This window comes from Musa acuminata, chromosome BXJ3-8 (assembly GCF_036884655.1).
Source record: "Musa acuminata AAA Group cultivar baxijiao chromosome BXJ3-8, Cavendish_Baxijiao_AAA, whole genome shotgun sequence".
Classification (NCBI taxonomy): Eukaryota; Viridiplantae; Streptophyta; class Magnoliopsida; order Zingiberales; family Musaceae; genus Musa; species Musa acuminata.
This window is the reverse complement of record NC_088356.1, coordinates 10,054,478-10,072,778: the sequence shown is the minus strand read 5'-3', so window position 1 is coordinate 10,072,778 and position 18,301 is coordinate 10,054,478. Positions and strand designations below refer to the sequence as shown.

The 18,301-nt window shown below is 37.9% G+C and overlaps 1 protein-coding gene across 1 annotated transcript; it reads right to left on the bottom strand.

The window, feature by feature from the left end:
* Positions 1-289: 289 nt before the first annotated feature.
* Positions 290-1,982, bottom strand: LOC135645551 (alpha carbonic anhydrase 7-like). Its single transcript, XM_065164043.1, has 7 exons — positions 1,772-1,982; positions 1,473-1,690; positions 1,276-1,382; positions 1,097-1,202; positions 837-995; positions 699-752; positions 290-597 (listed from the first exon to the last, which is right to left on the bottom strand). The coding sequence occupies exons 1-7, from the start codon at positions 1,869-1,871 to the stop codon at positions 511-513; spliced, it is 831 nt and encodes a 276-aa protein (XP_065020115.1). The 5' UTR covers positions 1,872-1,982; the 3' UTR covers positions 290-510.
* Between the last annotated feature and the right edge of the window lie 16,319 nt (positions 1,983-18,301).

The window sequence follows — 18,301 nt, the reverse complement described above, 5'->3', positions numbered from 1 at the left end:
TCCTCCTCAAGTTTCGGATTCTATCTCTCACCTCCATCAAAATTAGACACAGTACTTATTTGTAGGGCGTGTGTCCAGTCTCAACTGTTCACTGTAGCTACAAAAGACTTGGTCGGAGGATCTAAAAGCCTGCAACCTCGGTTCCCAAGAAAAAGTTCCTTCTAGTACAGCTCTCGTGATCCAAAGATCTGATTTCTAGTGACGCTCAGTGTGTTTCCCATAAGAAACATATCTCTCTTGGCTGTATTTGATCTTTAATTTCCCAAAGAAAAAAAACAAGCTTATTAGGTAATCAAACGTGATGTTCCTTGCGTACCATTTATTTCCTGACAACGGACATTGGCATATTACATAGTAGATGTGACGAACTACTTTTTACTGGTAGATAGATGGCTTCTACCCCAGCAATAACGAAAGAGTGGCTGGTAGATACATAGTAGAAGTAGCAACCCCATTTCATCATCCTTTTCAGGCATGCAAGTGTGCGTCGTAGGCATCCGCAGTTTCGCTTTAAGAGCTGGCATGGTCTTCGTGCGGCGGCTTGTACATGTACACGTTGCGTCCATTGATGGGCTGAACTGGTCTTGCGTTGTCCTTCTGCGAGAACGAGGGTTGATGGAAGACGATGATGGTTAGGCAATGCAAGAAACAAAACGCTTCATCTTATGCATGGGAAAAAGATCAAACACCACACGTACATCATGCACGGGAATCCTCAGCGACGCCAGTTGACTCTCCGTTACGCTCTTCACCTAAACAACAACATACGATTCGGAGAATGATCATTCGACTTCCATGAGGAGATGGTAAAGGAGTGGCGGTAGGCACACGCGTACCTCTTTCATCACCGTCCATGTCACAGGCTCACCGCAAGGTGGGGTTGTCAAAGAGCCACTGTACCTGAAGTATGGTTCTCTCCCACCTATAAGAGGTGGGCGGATAGTCCCCACATACACGATGTCCTGATTCTGGAGAGCTATTAGGCCCTCCGACAACTGTGCCAAAAGAGACCGAAAGGAGAAAGAGGGGAAAGAGTTAGTCCAGCAGCTGACGAGAAAGACATATTCAAGTCAGGCCATTGGAGGGGAATGCGAACCTGGTTCAAGAGGGGATCGGCAAATTGACCAAACTCGTACAACATGCCAATGACTGCTATTTCTCCCTCCGGAGTAGTGTGCACCATGTGCAACTCCAAGGGATACCTGTCGTTAAAACTAGGAGTTGAGCCTGCCGATCGCTGGATCTACAAGTAGCAATAAACTTTGTAGTTCAAACCTTTTGCCATAGAGTTCATGCTCCGACGGTGAGTGCCAGTGGCACTGCCGGAGATGGTATGTCTTCTCGCCGATCATAAGATCTCCTGGCGACTCCGTCCAATTCACCTGACACACATGCAACATCACAGAGAACGTAGGATTCAGTACTGTTAAAGCCAAGACATGAGGGCATGACGTAATCTGTTTCTCGATTACCAGGATCTCATGCCCCTTGTTCTGCAAGAAAGCAGGTCTGGTGTCGTAACCCGTTCTCAAGATCCACAGTGATGGGCTGACGATGATATTGCTTGGTTTAATCGAAATGGGTGATTGTTGTTCTCCAGTTTTGCACGTCTCCCATTCTTCATGAAGGTCTCCCCAGTGTTGAGGTCCGAGCTCGCTACATGGATCGTAGCTGTATTCCCAATCAGCTCCTACCAGTAAAACAAGATGACTCAGTCAAAGAGGCCTAAATTTACATGAGACTCAAAGCATGGTCTTAAAAGGCCACTCACCAACACCACTTGCTTCCGTTGCCATGACATGTGATTGGAAGACGACGAGGAGGGCTAGTGAAGCACGCAGCCATTGGAATGGAATTCTAGAGTTCCTCATGCTCGGAGATACAGGAGGAATCGGTGCAGGTTATGTGATCGCAGTGCGCTTCTTCTTATATAGAGATCGAGTGTGCATGAACAGATGCTGAAACCCGGTGGAAACATGGAAACGTTTACGAAGACAATGGATTAGCCCTCACCATGTTGTCGCCATTTTAGTAGTACTTCGTCCTTTGATGAAGACTTTGTCTTCTCTTCCACGGCTCACGTTTTTCAGATGACAACGTCCTTACCCTAATAAATGTCAATATGCCTTCTCCACAAGATTGATAATGAAGAGGTTTAGTAACACTTGACAACCTAATGATATCTCACTATTATTCTCTTGACAGATGCTTCCACGGACGAAACAAAGAGAACCTTGACAGACGAGTCGTCTCGATCACTAGCTTTGTCGCATGCATGGAAGAAAACTGGGGGGCGGCTAACGTGAAAAACATGAAGAATCAATCTGACAAGATTGGGATAAGCTTTATCCTACGTTTTACAGCTTGCAAATGTGGCTATGGATATTAAATATTGCTGACACAAGTCTGTACTGTGGCTATTGGTAATGGTTGGACCAGCATCTTTCTTATGGAAAGCACGCAGCAAATGCTACTAATAAGCCAAATAAGTACCCATGTGATTGTCTACCACAAAGTTTCATGAGAGTTACAATCTTGCTTCAACTTTATTTTCCCTTTTTTTTTTTGACAAATGATGAGGATGTTAGTCCTACCACATTATGGTAATGTATCAGATATAAAAAAAATTAAAATCTCATCTAATAATTTTATATTAAAATACTAATCTGATGATGATACGTCAGACATTTATACTAATCTGTAGAATATTACGTAGATACGGCACTTGTCAGTTAATTTCCTGCTGTAACATTGTCAGATGATATAAATCTGAATGTGCTATTATTGATCCGAGAAAACTCATTGTGAAGAAGACGATGTGGTATTATGTTGATATCTACTCATTGGAGACTATTCGTCATCAAAAACTCAAGTCTGCCACAAAATGTGCATTTTTGTTGCTATGTCATGATAAGAAAGATAGAACAATATAGTCACCGTTTGAATCATGCTTTTTTGCCTCTCATAAACTCCGAACACAAGCTTTTGCTTTTTGTCGACCAAAGTTTACTGTCACTAAAGGCTGCTAGCTATAGCTATCCGCAACACAAAGTAAATGGAAGACAACGGCGTGCAACTTCTACATGATGAGTACGAGATAGATTGGGAGATCAAAGACATGTAATACGAATTAATAGGAAAAAAGGAGCTTTGTAGGAACTTCATTTTCTATCTGCAACACCGAGTAGGTTGTAGCTCAGACATAATCATTTATTCTTCGGCTATGTGAATAGTTACTGCGGGCGAAGGTCAATCGACTTATTTAGTGGCCAACTAAACTTTTGTGCTATCATGATAATTATGTCAGCATGATGGTGAAGATAGAGGCAAGGTTCATTTCAAATTTGCCTTCACACGATTGAGGGTCACTGTGACTATATATATACATATACTATATATAAATATTTTCTTAAGAAATATTTATATTTTAGATTTTTCTCAATCGGAACCTCCCTTTTGTTTTTTGTTTCCAAACAGTATCTTTAATTAAAAAAAAAAGAATTATTCCTTTTTTTTTTCCTGTTATAATGTTTTAGCATATTGTAGTATTTTTGACTTGTTATAGTATTTTGGCCACCATAATAATAACTATGTAGACATAGTTAAATTGATGGTGCCTTTCGATGATGCCCATATGTTTTATGAAACATTGGTTGCATAAGATAATTATCACACTAATTATATACGTCACATAGACCAATGAGACAGGGGAGAATAATAATCATGTCGCGGATGGACAAAATTGATTGCAATTGATACAACATTAATTTAACTATGTCTAACTTTTTATGTTTCTAAAAAAATTAAGATATATGTTTCTCTCAAATTTCTTTTGGACAAATATTATTGTCTAATTCTCTACTGATAAAATAATATCTATTTCTACAACTCTACTATCAGCATGATTTGCCAGTGTGCTCCATTAGTTTAGAGATGACCAAGAAAAATGACCCACCACAAGTATACTTATCTTGTAATCCAAATAGGAAAGCTTCGTTGGAAAAGAACAAAGACAATTAGCATGAACTTAGTCAATCTAAAATGATAATGATCAAAGGCTCCATTGTTCTATATACCATGAAAAAAGTATCATGTAAAGTTCATAACTAATAAAATGAACATAATTGTCCAATTATTACATTGTTGTTGTTCATTGCTTTGAATTAATGAAGCATCAAAGTAGTAAGCATAACCAAGCATAAGTATATACATCATTATAATGATTAGGTTGGCTAAACTGGTGGCTGTCCAAAGATAAGATCACATTGCTCGTGCAAGAGTCTACAATGAACCCCTCTAAAGACTTCAAGTCATGACTAACTTATAATGGTTTTTTAGCATACATTATGGACCATGCTTGGACTTGTTTTTGATGAATTAAATGATTTATAAATCTAATTAATGGACAATCCAAATATTTGCTTCGGTATTTGGCATAGAAAAACATCAAAACCATAAACCCTAGAAGAACTATGGAGGAATCATTTGAAAGCAAACTACCTTGTTTCTTAGGCCTTGATTAAGTTCATTATTTTATGTACTTGTTATGTGTTTTGCAAATGTTCTATGTTCTCATGCTCAACCTTTATTTGTATATCATGTTCGTGGCATATGATTTATCTTTATGCTCATACATAACTCTCAAGGTTCATAATAGTCATCAAACATCCAGCATCATGAGTCCATCCCTTAGATTATTTTGGTAAATAAAGACAAGGAGAGAGAGAGAGAGAGAGAGAGAGAGAGAGAGAGAGAGAGAGATATGCCCCAACATTGCTAGCATAAATGTAGGGTTTGCCCCACAAAATAACTCTAGATTTTACATGTAAAATATGCACAAAAAGAAACATTGCCTATGACATCATGTATACTGAATTAACTAGCTGCTACCTACCTGTGTATCATAGATTAGAAGACCGACAGGTGCTCTTCCTTTTGGCCATTTGCCCACAATTTTCATGTAAAAAAATTGCAAGTGATTTGGAAAGGAGCGGACTCACTTTGTAAAGGACCAACAACTAGAAATTTTAGTGAATGCCTTATAGCTATCTTTACTCTTAGGAATTGGTACTATGTGGACAGTACATATAACAAGCCAAGCCAGCCATGGACATTTTATTTTATGTAGTAGTAGTTCAGTACATTGACAGAAAAGCCCCAGCCATCCATGACATAATGACCTAAGCTATACATGGCAGCAAGTACTTGAAAGCATTTGCCCCATATACTGAGCAAATCTTACACATCCTATATACTACCGTAGCAGATAGCAATTCATGGCAGCAGCATAGTCTTAAGGGCATGTAGCAGAACCCCATAAGCAGTGGTGTGGTAAATTGTCCCGGCGTGCAGTGCGTGCCGTAGTACTAACATCAAACATATTGTCGTTCTCGGCATCCTTCGTGGCACCAAAGGAATAGCCAACTGATGCATCTGCAGCAGCTTTTACCTTCTTCTCTCCGGGAATACTGTTGATGTCCTTCTTGGCCTCCTCATTGTTGCTTCCACCAGCACTACTGGAGCTAAACACAACTTTGTTATCAGCATGCACGTATTCCTTTACCTGAACTCCTCGAAGAGAGCTACCCAAGGGATTCTCCTCAAGCCTTCTGCTCTCCACACCAGTTTTGGAGAGGATGATGACCAAACCAAATGTAAAAACAAGCACAAATGACATCTTCATTGTTGATTAGCTACAACAAAGCAAAAAAAATCACCATTTCAATACAAGGTATCCTATATGTAACAATTAATTTCGAACTTTGATATATTCAACAGATACATGTGCTAATATGGTTAACTAAATAGCTAAAACTAGTATTAGTCTTAGAACTTACCTTGAACTCAATTCCTCCAAGTTTGAGATACTTGATATGAGATATAATATTTATAAGGGAACCTTCAAGGTGGGAAATTTTTTTGAAAATAACAAGATAAACATTGGGAATCTTATTGTGCATATCGGTCATGCGCGCATATCATACGACATAGCGTGCCTACAGATTTATTGTGCGAATTACGTCATCTGCACCAATGAGATAGTGGTGAATAATAATCATGTCGCCGATAGATGAAATCGGATTGCAATTGATGTCTAACTTCATATGCTAGTCAAAAGGTTCAAATAGGCACTTCACTCAACCCTATATTGGACAACTATTAGTTTGCCTAGTTCTCTAATGATAAGAAATATCTACTTCTATACCTATACTATCAACGTTGTTTGCCAATTTGCTCATTACTCTATCATGTGTATGCTTGACTTGTGATGCAAATAGAAGAACTTCTTTGTAAACAAGTGCAGGGACAATTAGTATGAATTTAGTGAAGTTAAACCAACCAAAAGAATCATGCTAAATTCCTAACTACTGAAATGAATATAATTTTTCAGTTTATTATGCATATATCATGGGAAATATCATGTTCAATTCCTGACTAGTAATATGAATATAATTGTTCAATTATTATATTGTTGTTGTTGTTGTTCATGTCTTTGAATGAAGCTTCATAGTCGTAAGCATAACCAAACATATGTAAACCTACATCTGCTCAAAAACACAGATTTAATATTAGCACATCCATTTACTATTTAACAACTTGTATAAGTTAGTAAAATGCCATTACAAATTGTTTAACATTGTTGTTTTGAGAACTGATTCTTAACTTAGATATTTTGGTTTGACAAAATTTCAATGTGCCCAGATGGAATGTTGCCTTTAGGGTTGGATAGAACTGAGAAATCCCTTTTTCTTTTTTTGCCTTTGGTGTTGTGTTTTCTATGTGCTCCTCAGATGTTCTATACATCTAATCCTAGTTCACATGTTTCTGCTCATAATCATAACTCTTATGGTTTTTCATCATTACAAAAACTATTCCATGCATGCGTATATCCATCAAAATATGCAAATAAGAACCCAATATGGGGCCTCAGGTCTTCTCCCTCAGTTGATATAGTGCAAGATTCATTGTAGGACTATTTCTCTCCGTCCAAACATGAACTGTTAATGGAGTAACTATGAACATTCTTTGATGGCTAGTATTCCTGCATGGAATAGTTTCTATTCTTACCAAGTCCATCAGAAAAATATATGTATAATTACTGATGGAAGTATGAACTACAACAAAAGATACAAACATTCCTTGCATTCTAGTAAGCAGCATTGTGATAATTTGCAATGCCAAATAAGATTCTCCACATATGCTGGTGCCTCTCTTGGAGGAGTTGATTTATCTGAGGGTCGTGCATATTTTTGCAAACGCACAAACATAAATTATGGTGCTGTCATATGCATTGAATCCCTGACTCTTTAGCGATAAAGGCACCAATGAGATATTGGAGAATAATAATCGTGTTGCCGATAGACAAAATGATTGAAATTGAGACCGAATTAATATAAATATGTCCAACTTTTTATGCTCATAAAAAAATTGAGATATATGTTTTGCTCAAATCTCTTTTGGACAAAGATTATTGCCTAATTCTCTAATGATAAAAATAATATCTTCTTCTACAACTCTACTATCAGCATTATTTGCCAATGTGGCCTATTACTTGAGAGATGACCAGGAAAAATGACTAAGCATAAGTATACTTATCTTATAATCCAAATAGGAAAGCTTCTTTAGAAAAGAACAAAGACAATTAGAATGAACTTAGTCAATCTAAAATGATAATGATCAAAAGCTCAATCATTCTATATATCATGAAAAAAAAAATCATGTTAAATTCCATACTTGTAAAATGAATATAATTGTTCAATTATTAATTATTGTTGCTGTAGTTCATTGCTTTGAATTAATGAAGCATCAAAGTCTTAAACATAGCCAAGCATAAGTATAGACATCATTATGCAGGTTAGGTTGGCTAAACAGGTGGCTATCCAAAGGTCTACAAGGAACTTCTTTAAAGACATCAAGTCATGATCCATGCTTTGGCCTGTTTTTAATGAATTGAATGAATAGAAAAGCTAATTAATGGCTTGTTTGAATTAGTAAAAACTTATGCTTAGATATTTATTTTTGACAAAAAATTCCATATATTCATATACAGTGTTGCACTTAGTCTGCTAGGAGGGGTATCGGCACATGGATAGAACTTTTAGACCAAAACTTCAGTGTTGACTGTTAATTATACTTGAAAATCCCATTATTTTCTTAGGTGTTTGGCATAGCAAATTATCAAAACCCTAAACCCTAGAAGAACTACATATGAATTATTTGAAAGCAAACTGCCTTGGTTCTTAGGGCTTGATTAAGTTCATTATTTTATGTACTTGTTATGTGTTTTGCAAATGTTCCATGTTCTCACGCTCAGCCTTTATTTGGATACCGTGTTCATCCTCTACGAGAGAGGGAGAGAGAGAGAGAGAGAGAGAGAGAGAGAGAGAGAGATGTCCCAACTTTGTTAGCATAAATGTAGGGTTTGCCCCACAAAGAAACTCCAGACGTTACATGTAACACATGCATAACAAGAAATATTGCCTGTAACATCATGTACATTCAACTAACTAGCTGCTACCTACCTGTGTATCATAGAAGACATATATAAATTATATAAATTATATTTATATATATATATATTCCTCATGTATTTCATTTATCATGTCATTATGCATATATACCATTAGAGAATGCTGATCTCACAAACTTCATTTTTCAAGTGTATTTCTAAGTTGATTTAGTAATTGTCCTGGTTTCAAGGATTGCTCGGCGTTCTACATTCTGAGTTATCCATAGAAACAGTGTGGTCAATATGAGGTTAGTATGTAAATTCTTCCTTCTTGTTTTTTTTTTTCAAAATAATCTTTTGTTCACATGCTTCTCCTTGCAGATCAGAATAACAGTTGAACGCTAGTTTCATCAAGAATTTCTCTATCTAAAACCCTGTTTTGACTTTTTTACACTATCTGCTTATTCAAGAAGCTTTAGGACAGAAAAGTAGTAACATAATAACATGAATTTTATAGTTATGGTGAATGCAGTTGTTGTTGTATTAGTACCTATGGCTTACAATGGTAATAGTTCTGTTATTGTCTCCAAACTTGTAGCATCCTTTATGTTCCTTTATACAAATTGATTTTTTATTATACCAATAAGAGAACAACCTAAGCAGCAGAGGAAGATAATTAAATAATACACCAAGGGTGGTCATCTTTATGCCTTTCCTTTTGTGGAATCCTGCCTTTCTTAAAGTCCACTCATGTTGCAAATTGCATCAGGCAAGGTTGAGGATATCTGGTGACTGATTTCTGATCGCCCCTAAATTAGCAAGCTGGTAGATACGTGTTTGAGAGGCTTGCTCAGTGCCTTCAAGATCTTGGCACTAATCAATTATTGCTATTAAAATATGCTTCTTTGGTGATGTATAACCACCCACCATCTTATGATTTTGACTTGAGTGGAAGGCCCTTAATATTTTAATCAATACCACTTCAATTTGCTTTCTGGTCTCCTCTGTATAAATAAGCTTTCAGATACATTCACAATTGATAGTCTTCGAGATTCTAGACAGTGAATCCTGCGCATGCAAGACTTCCTTGAGTTCAACAGAAACTTATCTCCTGTTTCTTGTCATGTTCTCTAATCCACTTGTCTTGAGACTATACAACTTTCCTTCTGAGAGGACTGGAATGCTCCAAATGTTGTTTTGCTTCTGATGGTAGTCATTGCTGAAACCGGCAGAGTAGATCATCTGCTTTTGACTAAGAACAGAAGCATAGAAAAGCAAATCTACTGCTTCTGTCTGAGAAAGATATGGCTCCATCATTTGGTGGCTGAAAAAATGACAAGTGAGATGGCTCCGTCCGTGATGCGATGATATTTAGCTGAAAAACTAGGGTGTCGGATGGTAGCTGGAATACCTTCCTAATCATGCTATAAGATGACAGTCTTGTCGGCAAAACAAGGAGCTTATCCTATGATGATCTGTCTTCTATAGGATAAATGGAGCAGGACAGATCAGACAGGTTCATAGACTCAGAGTTTTTATTCATGGAAATGGAAATCTATTTATCTCACACTTCATCCACATCTTGAATCCTAAGTGCATGCCGCTGTGGATGTCTTGGCTTGTTTCTTCCTCGTTGCCTTTTGCTTTACTTCCACTTTGATATTTTCTTTTGGACTCTTTTCATCTATCTAATTCCTAATTGGATCTCTTTCTATTCATGTTTTACCAAAATTTCTTTGTTCCTGTCATTTTTATTATATCTTGAATGGGCTAAGTTTACTCTTATCTTTACTCAGGGAAAGGAAAAGAGAGCAAGATGTGACACTGGAGGAACAAAGGAGAATGAAGTAGTAGATGCAAATAATTGCTGACAGGCTCTTGGAGCTGCACCAGTGACATGCTAACAGTTTCTGGTGGTTCGCACAAGGATTCATATGTACCAGAGAAGAATAACTTAGGAGGTCAGACCGTGTGCTAGCATAAGATAGTTGGTATGGTGATACTACCTCGCTGATCCAGCAAGCGAGCCAACGACTTCATAGTCGATGTATTCTGTTCGGTATGGCCAGAACGAGATTTGTTGGATGTATAATTCGTCTCGGCACCAAAGTAATAGCTCAATTTAAACACATAGAACCTGATTATATGGTGAGAAAGGCCTTCGGCCTGACACCATGTCGGAGTTTAAATTGCTGCCGATTCATTTGTAAGTTTAGTACATGAGAAATGATTCACTACTTTGTATTATGACACTTACTGTTGTGCTTGTTGACGTTATGGATGAATGCAATAGTTATCTCAGATGATGATAATGTTTCCATTTCGTCTATGATGGCATATGCTTTGCTTGCATTCAGATTGGATGGAAGTTGAATAAAGAAATGAGTGCAATTTTTTCTCCCACAAGTACATGAAATACTTTGAAGGAGTAGATTTTAACTCATAAAATGCAATCTTCCAGTGTAGTTTGTATCAGCTAAGGTCCTGTGAAGTCCAGATGTATCAAGTACTTGCTATGTATCGTAAGATCAATAAGAACAGCTCAGATCTCATGCTTGAAGAAAAAGGAAACCGAAAGCTTAAACGAAGCTTTAGAAGTTGCAAATAATATCACATATTGTGGAGAATTACATGTTGGGTCCAGTCCCTATGTGGGGCTCGGACAATTGGGTCTATTGAGTCCAAATCAGTAATTAAGAGAGAAAGGGCAAAATTGAGCAGTGTGCAGGGTGTGTGTGGGTATGCACAGTGAGATTGCAGCGTGCGGCGACGTGCAGAGAAAAGAGGAGAGAGAAATAGAGAGAGAAAATAAGGTTTCTGAGTTTTTCTGCTTGACGATCGGTGGCCAAACGTTGTCAGTTTCGGCCCAAATTTTATGTGGAGAATCCTTGCAGCAAACTCTACAATCCTAATAGTGTTGATCTGCAGTTTACCCTCTCTAAGGTACTTTCCTGCGATATCCACTTTGTAAGACCTAGAATTCTCTTTTGAGGAGATCCATCCTACGTGATGAAGATATGCTATCCTTGAGCCAAGATCTATGATCTTGATGTTATTCTGATCCTCTAGTTGTTCTAGAGAAGACCTACTGTAAACCTGTTATCATTATTATTGATAGTGGAAGTTTGAGGTGGACTACGGTCCCGTGATTTTTCCCACATTGGGTTTTCCACGTTAAAAAGATTTGGTCTCACTGTGTGATTGATTTATTGCTCTATTGTTTATGCTGTGCTGATTGATATTAGCATTTTGATATCAAGTTGATATTTTGATGAGGAACCTATTTTGATACACAAAGAGGGAAAAGAATTATTCCGCATTAACAGGTTTCTTCCCAACAAGTGGTATCAGAGCATCAGGTTGTTTGGTGCTAGTTTTCTTGTGTGATTGAAATGGAGCAGTCAGATGGTATGATTAAATTGAACTCATCAAATTATTCCACTTGGAGGCGTCTGATGGAAGATTTGCTCTATTGCAAAGATTTGTATAAGCCTATCAAGGTTAAAGATAAACCTTCTATTATGGACGATGAAGAATGGGAAGTTCAACATAGAAAAGCTATTGCCTATATTAGAAGATGGATGGATATAAACTTGCATGAGCATATTTCAGATGAAATCAGAGCTGATGTTGTTTGGCAAAGGTTAGAAAATCTCTTTGCGAAAAAGACAGTGGGAAATAGAATTTCTCTCCTCAGAAGGCTTGTAAATTTGAAGTATAAAGATGGTGGTAACATTGTTGAGCACATAAGCCTATTTCAGAGTCTTGCAAACAAGTTGGTTGCTATGAAAATGAATATAGATGATGAGATGCAGGGATTATTACTTCTCAGCTCTTTACCAGAAAGTTGGGAAACGTATGTGGTGACTATTTGTAACTCCACGCCAGAGGGGACTCTAACCATAGATATGGTTAAAGACAATTTACTAAATGAAGATGCAAGAAGGAAAGAACAGGGTGAATTTTCTTATGGTGCATTTGTTACTGAAAAACAAGAAAGATGTGGAAGAAGTCATAGCAGAAATCCATATGGTTATAGAGGAAGATCCAAGTCTAGAAGAGATATCAAATGTTTTCACTGTAATAGGCCAGGTCACATAAAGAAAGAGTGTAGGTTTTGGAAGCGAGAACAGAATGAAATGAAGAAAAATGAGAAAGGGATCAATACAGTTGTTGCTGAAGGTAATATCACTATTGTCTGTGATGAAGGTTGTGTTAGCCTTGTAGCTCAGAACAGTAATTGGGTAATTGACTCTGGTGCTTCATTTCATGTTACTTCTTATGGTGATTTCTTTAGATCTTACACTACTGGTGATTTTGGTAATGTCAGAATGGGAAACAATGATACATCTAAGATTGTGGGTATTGGAGATATTTGCTTGGAGACCAGTATTGGGAGCAAATTGATACTCAAAGATGTAAGGCATGTTCCAGATATTCGTCTTAACTTGATATCTACAGGTAGACTTGATGATGAGGGCTTTGCACATTATTTTGGTGAAAGTAAATGGAAACTCACTAAAGGTTCTCTAATTGTGGCAAAAGGAAAGAAGATTAACTCTTTTTATGTCATGGAAGCTAAGCTACACAAAGGAGAGATTAATGCAATTCGAAAAGGTGAAAGTATAGATCTTTGGCATAAGAGGCTTGGACATATCAGTGAGAAGGGACTTCAAACTCTTGCTAGAAAGCAATTCTTACCAGAGTTGCAAGGTACATCTCTTAAATCTTGTGATCATTGCTTAGCTGGAAAAACACATAGAGTTGCATTTCAGACATATCCATCATCTAGAAGATCTGATGTTATTGATTTAGTTCATACTGATGTTTGTACTATGCAAACTAGAACTCTTGGAGGTGCTCTTTATTTTGTTACTTTTATTGATGACCATGCAAAGTTTGGGCTTTTGCTTTGAAATCTAAAGACCAGGTACTCGATGCTTTCAAGGAGTTTCATGTCAGTGTTGAAAGAGAAACTGGCAGAAAGCTAAAGTGTATTCGATCAGATAATGGTGGCGAGTACAGGGGTCCTTTTGAGAATTATTGCAGGTTCCATGGTATCAGGCTTGAGAAAACAATTCCTAAAACTCCTCAGCAGAACGGTGTGGCAGAAAGGATGAACAGAACCATTGAAGAAAGGATTAGGTGTATGCTTTCCCACGCCAAGTTACCAAAGTCATTTTGGGGGGAGGCTATGAGAACTACAGTTGACCTGATAAATCTTTCTCCATCAGTTCCTCTGCAAGGTGATGTTCCAGAGAGAGTATGGAGAGGAAAAGATATATCTTATAATCATTTGAGAGTCTTTGGGTGTAAAGCATTTGTTCATATTCCCAAAGATGAGAGGTCCAAGCTTGATAATAAGGCAAAAGCATGTATCTTCTTGAGATATGGTCATGAAGAGTTTGGGTACAGATTATGGGATCCAGTGAACAAGAAAATTATTAGAAGCAGAGATGTTGTGTTTCTTGAAGACCAATTGTTTGATGATGGTGATAATGTTGAGAAGCCAGAAACCTCTGTTTATATTCCTTGGAGTTTGGGTCCAGTTCCTTCACCTGTAGTTCATGATGATCATGGGGGAGATGAACAAGAAGATTGTGGTGAGAATACTAGTGATGATACACCTACAGTTGATGATGCTGAACCAACTGAACATGCACCTCCACCACCAGTTGAGATTCCATTGAGAAGATCCACTAGAGAGCGACAACCCTCTACCAGATATCCTCCACATGAGTATGTTATGCTTACTGACGGGGGAGAGCCAGAAACTTACCAAGAAGCTATTCTACATGAGAATAAGAGTGAGTGGGTTAAAGCCATGCAAGAAGAGATGAGATCCTTACTTGAGAACCATACCTATGACTTGGTAAAGTTACCTAAAGAGAAGAAAGCTCTTAAGAATAAGTGGGTTTACAAATTGAAGACTGAAAGCAATAGCTCACAACAGAGATACAAGGCACGACTAGTTGTGAAAGGATTCAGTCAGAAGAAAGGTATTGACTTTGAAGAAATATTTTCTCCGGTTGTGAAAATGTCCTCTATCCGAGTTGTTCTTGGTTTGGCTGCCCGCTTGAATTTAGAAGTTGAGAAACTTGATGTAAAAACAACATTTCTTCATGGTGACTTAGAAGAAGAAATTTACATGGAGCAACCAGAAGGTTTCAAAGTCAAGGGAAAAGAAAATCTGGTATGTAAGCTTAGGAAAAGCTTATATGGACTCAAACAGACACCTAGACAGTGGTACAAGAAGTTTGATTCCTTTATGATGAGCCAAGGGTATGATAGAACCACATCTGATCATTGTGTGTTTATGAAAAAATTTTCAGATGATGATTTTATTATTTTACTGCTATATGTTGATGATATATTGATTGTTGGCCATGATGTTGGAAAAATTGAAAAGCTTAAAAGAGAGCTAAGTAAGTCTTTTGCTATGAAAGACTTAGGATCGGTGAGACAAATACTTGGCATGAAGATTCTTCGTGATATGAAGAAAAGGAAGATTTGGCTATCTCAAGAGACTTACATTGAAAAAGTTCTTGAAAGATTCAACATGAGTAAAGCCAAAGCAGTTTGTTCTCCACTTGCAGGTCATTTCAAGCTGAGTTCAAAACAATGTCCTACAAGTGAGAAAGAAAAAGAAGAAATATCCAGAGTGCCTTACTCATCTGCAGTAGGCAGTTTGATGTATGCTATGGTTTGTACTAGGCTAGATATAGCTCATGCAGTTGGAGTTGTTAGCCGATTTCTCTCAAATCCTGGAAAGGAACATTGGGCAGCAGTGAAATGGATATTAAGATATCTAAGAGGTACTTCCAGGTTGTGTTTATGTTTTGGTGATGATGAACCTGTGTTAGAAGGGTACACAGATGCAGACATGGCAGGTGATACTGATTCCAGGAAGTCCACTTCGGGATTCTTGATGACATTTGCAGGAGGAGCAGTCTCTTGGCAATCTAAGTTACAGAAGTGTGTTGCTCTATCAACCACAGAAGCAGAATACATAGCAGTTACTGAAGCCTGCAAGGAAGCTTTATGGATGAAAAAGTTTCTACAGAAATTGGGCTTGAAACAGGAAGGATATACTATTTACTGTGACAGTCAGAGCGCTATTCACCTCTCCAAGAATTCAACATACCATTCTAGATCCAAGCATATTGATGTGAGATATCACTGGATTCGTGATGTGCTTGAGATGAAAGAATTACAGTTGGAAAAGGTGCATACCAATGATAATGGTTCAGATATGTTGACAAAGTCTTTGCCTAAGGAGAAGCTTGAAGCATGTAGGCGAAGAGCGGGCTTGGTACAGCCCATCATATGAGCTGGAGGGGGAGAATTGTTGGGTCCAGTCCATATGTGGGCTTGGACAATTGGGCCTATTGAGCCCAAATCAGTAATTAAGAGAGAAAGGGCAAAATTGGGCAGTGTGTAGGGTGTGTGTGGGTGCGCACAGTGAGATTGCAGCGTGCGGCGACGTGCAGAGAAAAGAGGAGAGAGAAATAGAGAGAGAAAGTAAGGTTTCTGAGTTTTTCTGTTTGACGATCGGTGGCCAAACGTTGTCAGTTTCGGCCCAAATTTTATGTGGAGAATCCTTATAGCAAACTCTACAATCCTAACAGTGTTGATCTACAGTTTACCCTCTCTAAGGTACTTTCCTGTGATATCCACTCTGTGAGACCTAGAATTCTCTTTTGAGGAGATCCATCCTACGTGATTAAGATATGCTATCCTTGAGCCAAGATCTATGATCTTGATGTTATTCTGATCCTCTAGTTGTTCTAGAGAAGACCTACTATAAACCTGTTATCATTATTATTGATAGTGGAAGTTTGAGGTGGACTACGGTCCCGTGGTTTTTCCCACATTGGGTTTTCCACGTTAAAAAGATTTGGTCTCACTGTGTGATTGATTTATTGCTCTATTGTTTATGCTGTGCTGATTGATATTAGCATTTTGATATCAAGTTGCTATTTTGATGAGGAACCTATTTTGAGGGAAAATAATTATTCCGCATTAACAGGTTTTTTCCCAACATTACATGCGAAGTTATAGTCAATCATCACTGAATTCACTATTTTCTTGGGTTAATCCTTCAGTAAAATACATCTTTCAACGCCAGATCGCTATCAAGAATTTGTCAATACAGACCAAGATTTTAGGAGAAACGATCTCGAGAAAAGACAGATATATGCAGTTTTGCTTGATGATGCTTGTAAATAGTTAATTCAGCATGATAGTATCAACTTCTTTTCCTTCGTATTATTAACTTCTTTCTACAAACCTTGACCTCCGTGTGTATGTGTAGAGAGAGAGAGAGAGAGACTCTTCTTATATTACAGAAGGGAGTAAGGTTCACAGAGCAGGGGTTGACATGCGTGGTCTACGCACCTGTAACCTATTCATGTACTCTTAGCATGTATGGCATCTCACATGCTGCTTTACTCCAACCGTAGTTTCAGGAACCATGGCTTCATCCTGTGCCACCGACATTTCCGCCATCTCCCGGCATGTACCCTGGACTATTCACCCAGTTGTTGTACTGATCTCTGGGTACGGCGTGATGGTTATTGGTGTCGGCATCAGAATAGCCAAACCTTTCCACTCCTTGCTCTCCCTCATCAGCTTGGCCTCCTCCATGGATGTCGTCTTCGAACAACACCTTCCTTGGCATCACTGAGCATGAGTTCATCACTAGAACTCCAAGCAAGAGAATCCCCACCAACTTCATCCTTTCTTTGGCTACTCTGAGAGAATGATTAATGTAGGCAACATCACAACAATATACCTAACTTGAGAGACCTGAAAGCATAAGATAAATCTCACCAACACAAGAGAGGAAGCTTCAGACAGAGGTACGAAGGTTCTTACTGCGAGCTGGTGGTTCAGTGAGTATTGGGGCTGCTTTTATAGGCAAGAAATGTTACTGCCTCCTTTTTTTTTGTCCCTTCTTTGTCTGAAGAAGAAGATATGTTACCGTTAAGAGTTGATATTCAATATCAAGTGGGCACACAAATTAAATGGCAAAATAATGGGTTAATGGAAAGTGTGTTTTGCCTAAATCCTGTGGCATTGCTTGGTGATGTAAAAGAGCATCACCCACCTATTTATGTTTGCATTTGTCGGCAGGTCCGAGAGGAATTACTTGTTCAGATTTCGTTTGCTTATATGTGTGAATTCAATGTAGGGACAGTTAATTGTGAAAGAAGAATCCATAGTTAACAGTGTTTACTGTTAATGCAGTAAGAGTCAAGCAAATGACAAGCAAAATGTGTTGGGGATGAAGGAGCAAGGAAAAAACAGAATACTACGATGTAAGTAAAAGAATCCTTTCGATTCAAGAAAATTGATGTAGTATTAAAAAACAGGAGGATTAATAAGAACACTTACATGATCATGATTGAGGTAGTTATTGAAACCACCCTATAACTACTAGATCATGATTGAGGTAGTTATTGAAATCATCATGTAACCACTAGATCATGATAACTATCTAGATAATTATGAATCAAATCTCAACACTCCCCCTTGATTCATAGTTGCATACACCAATTTGCGACATCAAATAAACATGCTTTCAAACTGGAAGTGATTTGGTGAAGATATCCGTAACTTGTTCATTCGTTCCATAATACTTCATTGTTATGGCTCCACTTGCATGAAGTACTCTTTCGATCATCTAAAGCTCCTGCACAATCACTATTCGTGAAACCAAATAATTTGCATTTAAATTTTGTTTTTAACACCCATTTTAACCTAATCGCTTTCTTTTCTTTCGATAGATCCATTAGCTCCCAAATTTCATTCTTCTCAATTGACTTGATTTCCTCCTCTATTGCTTTTCTC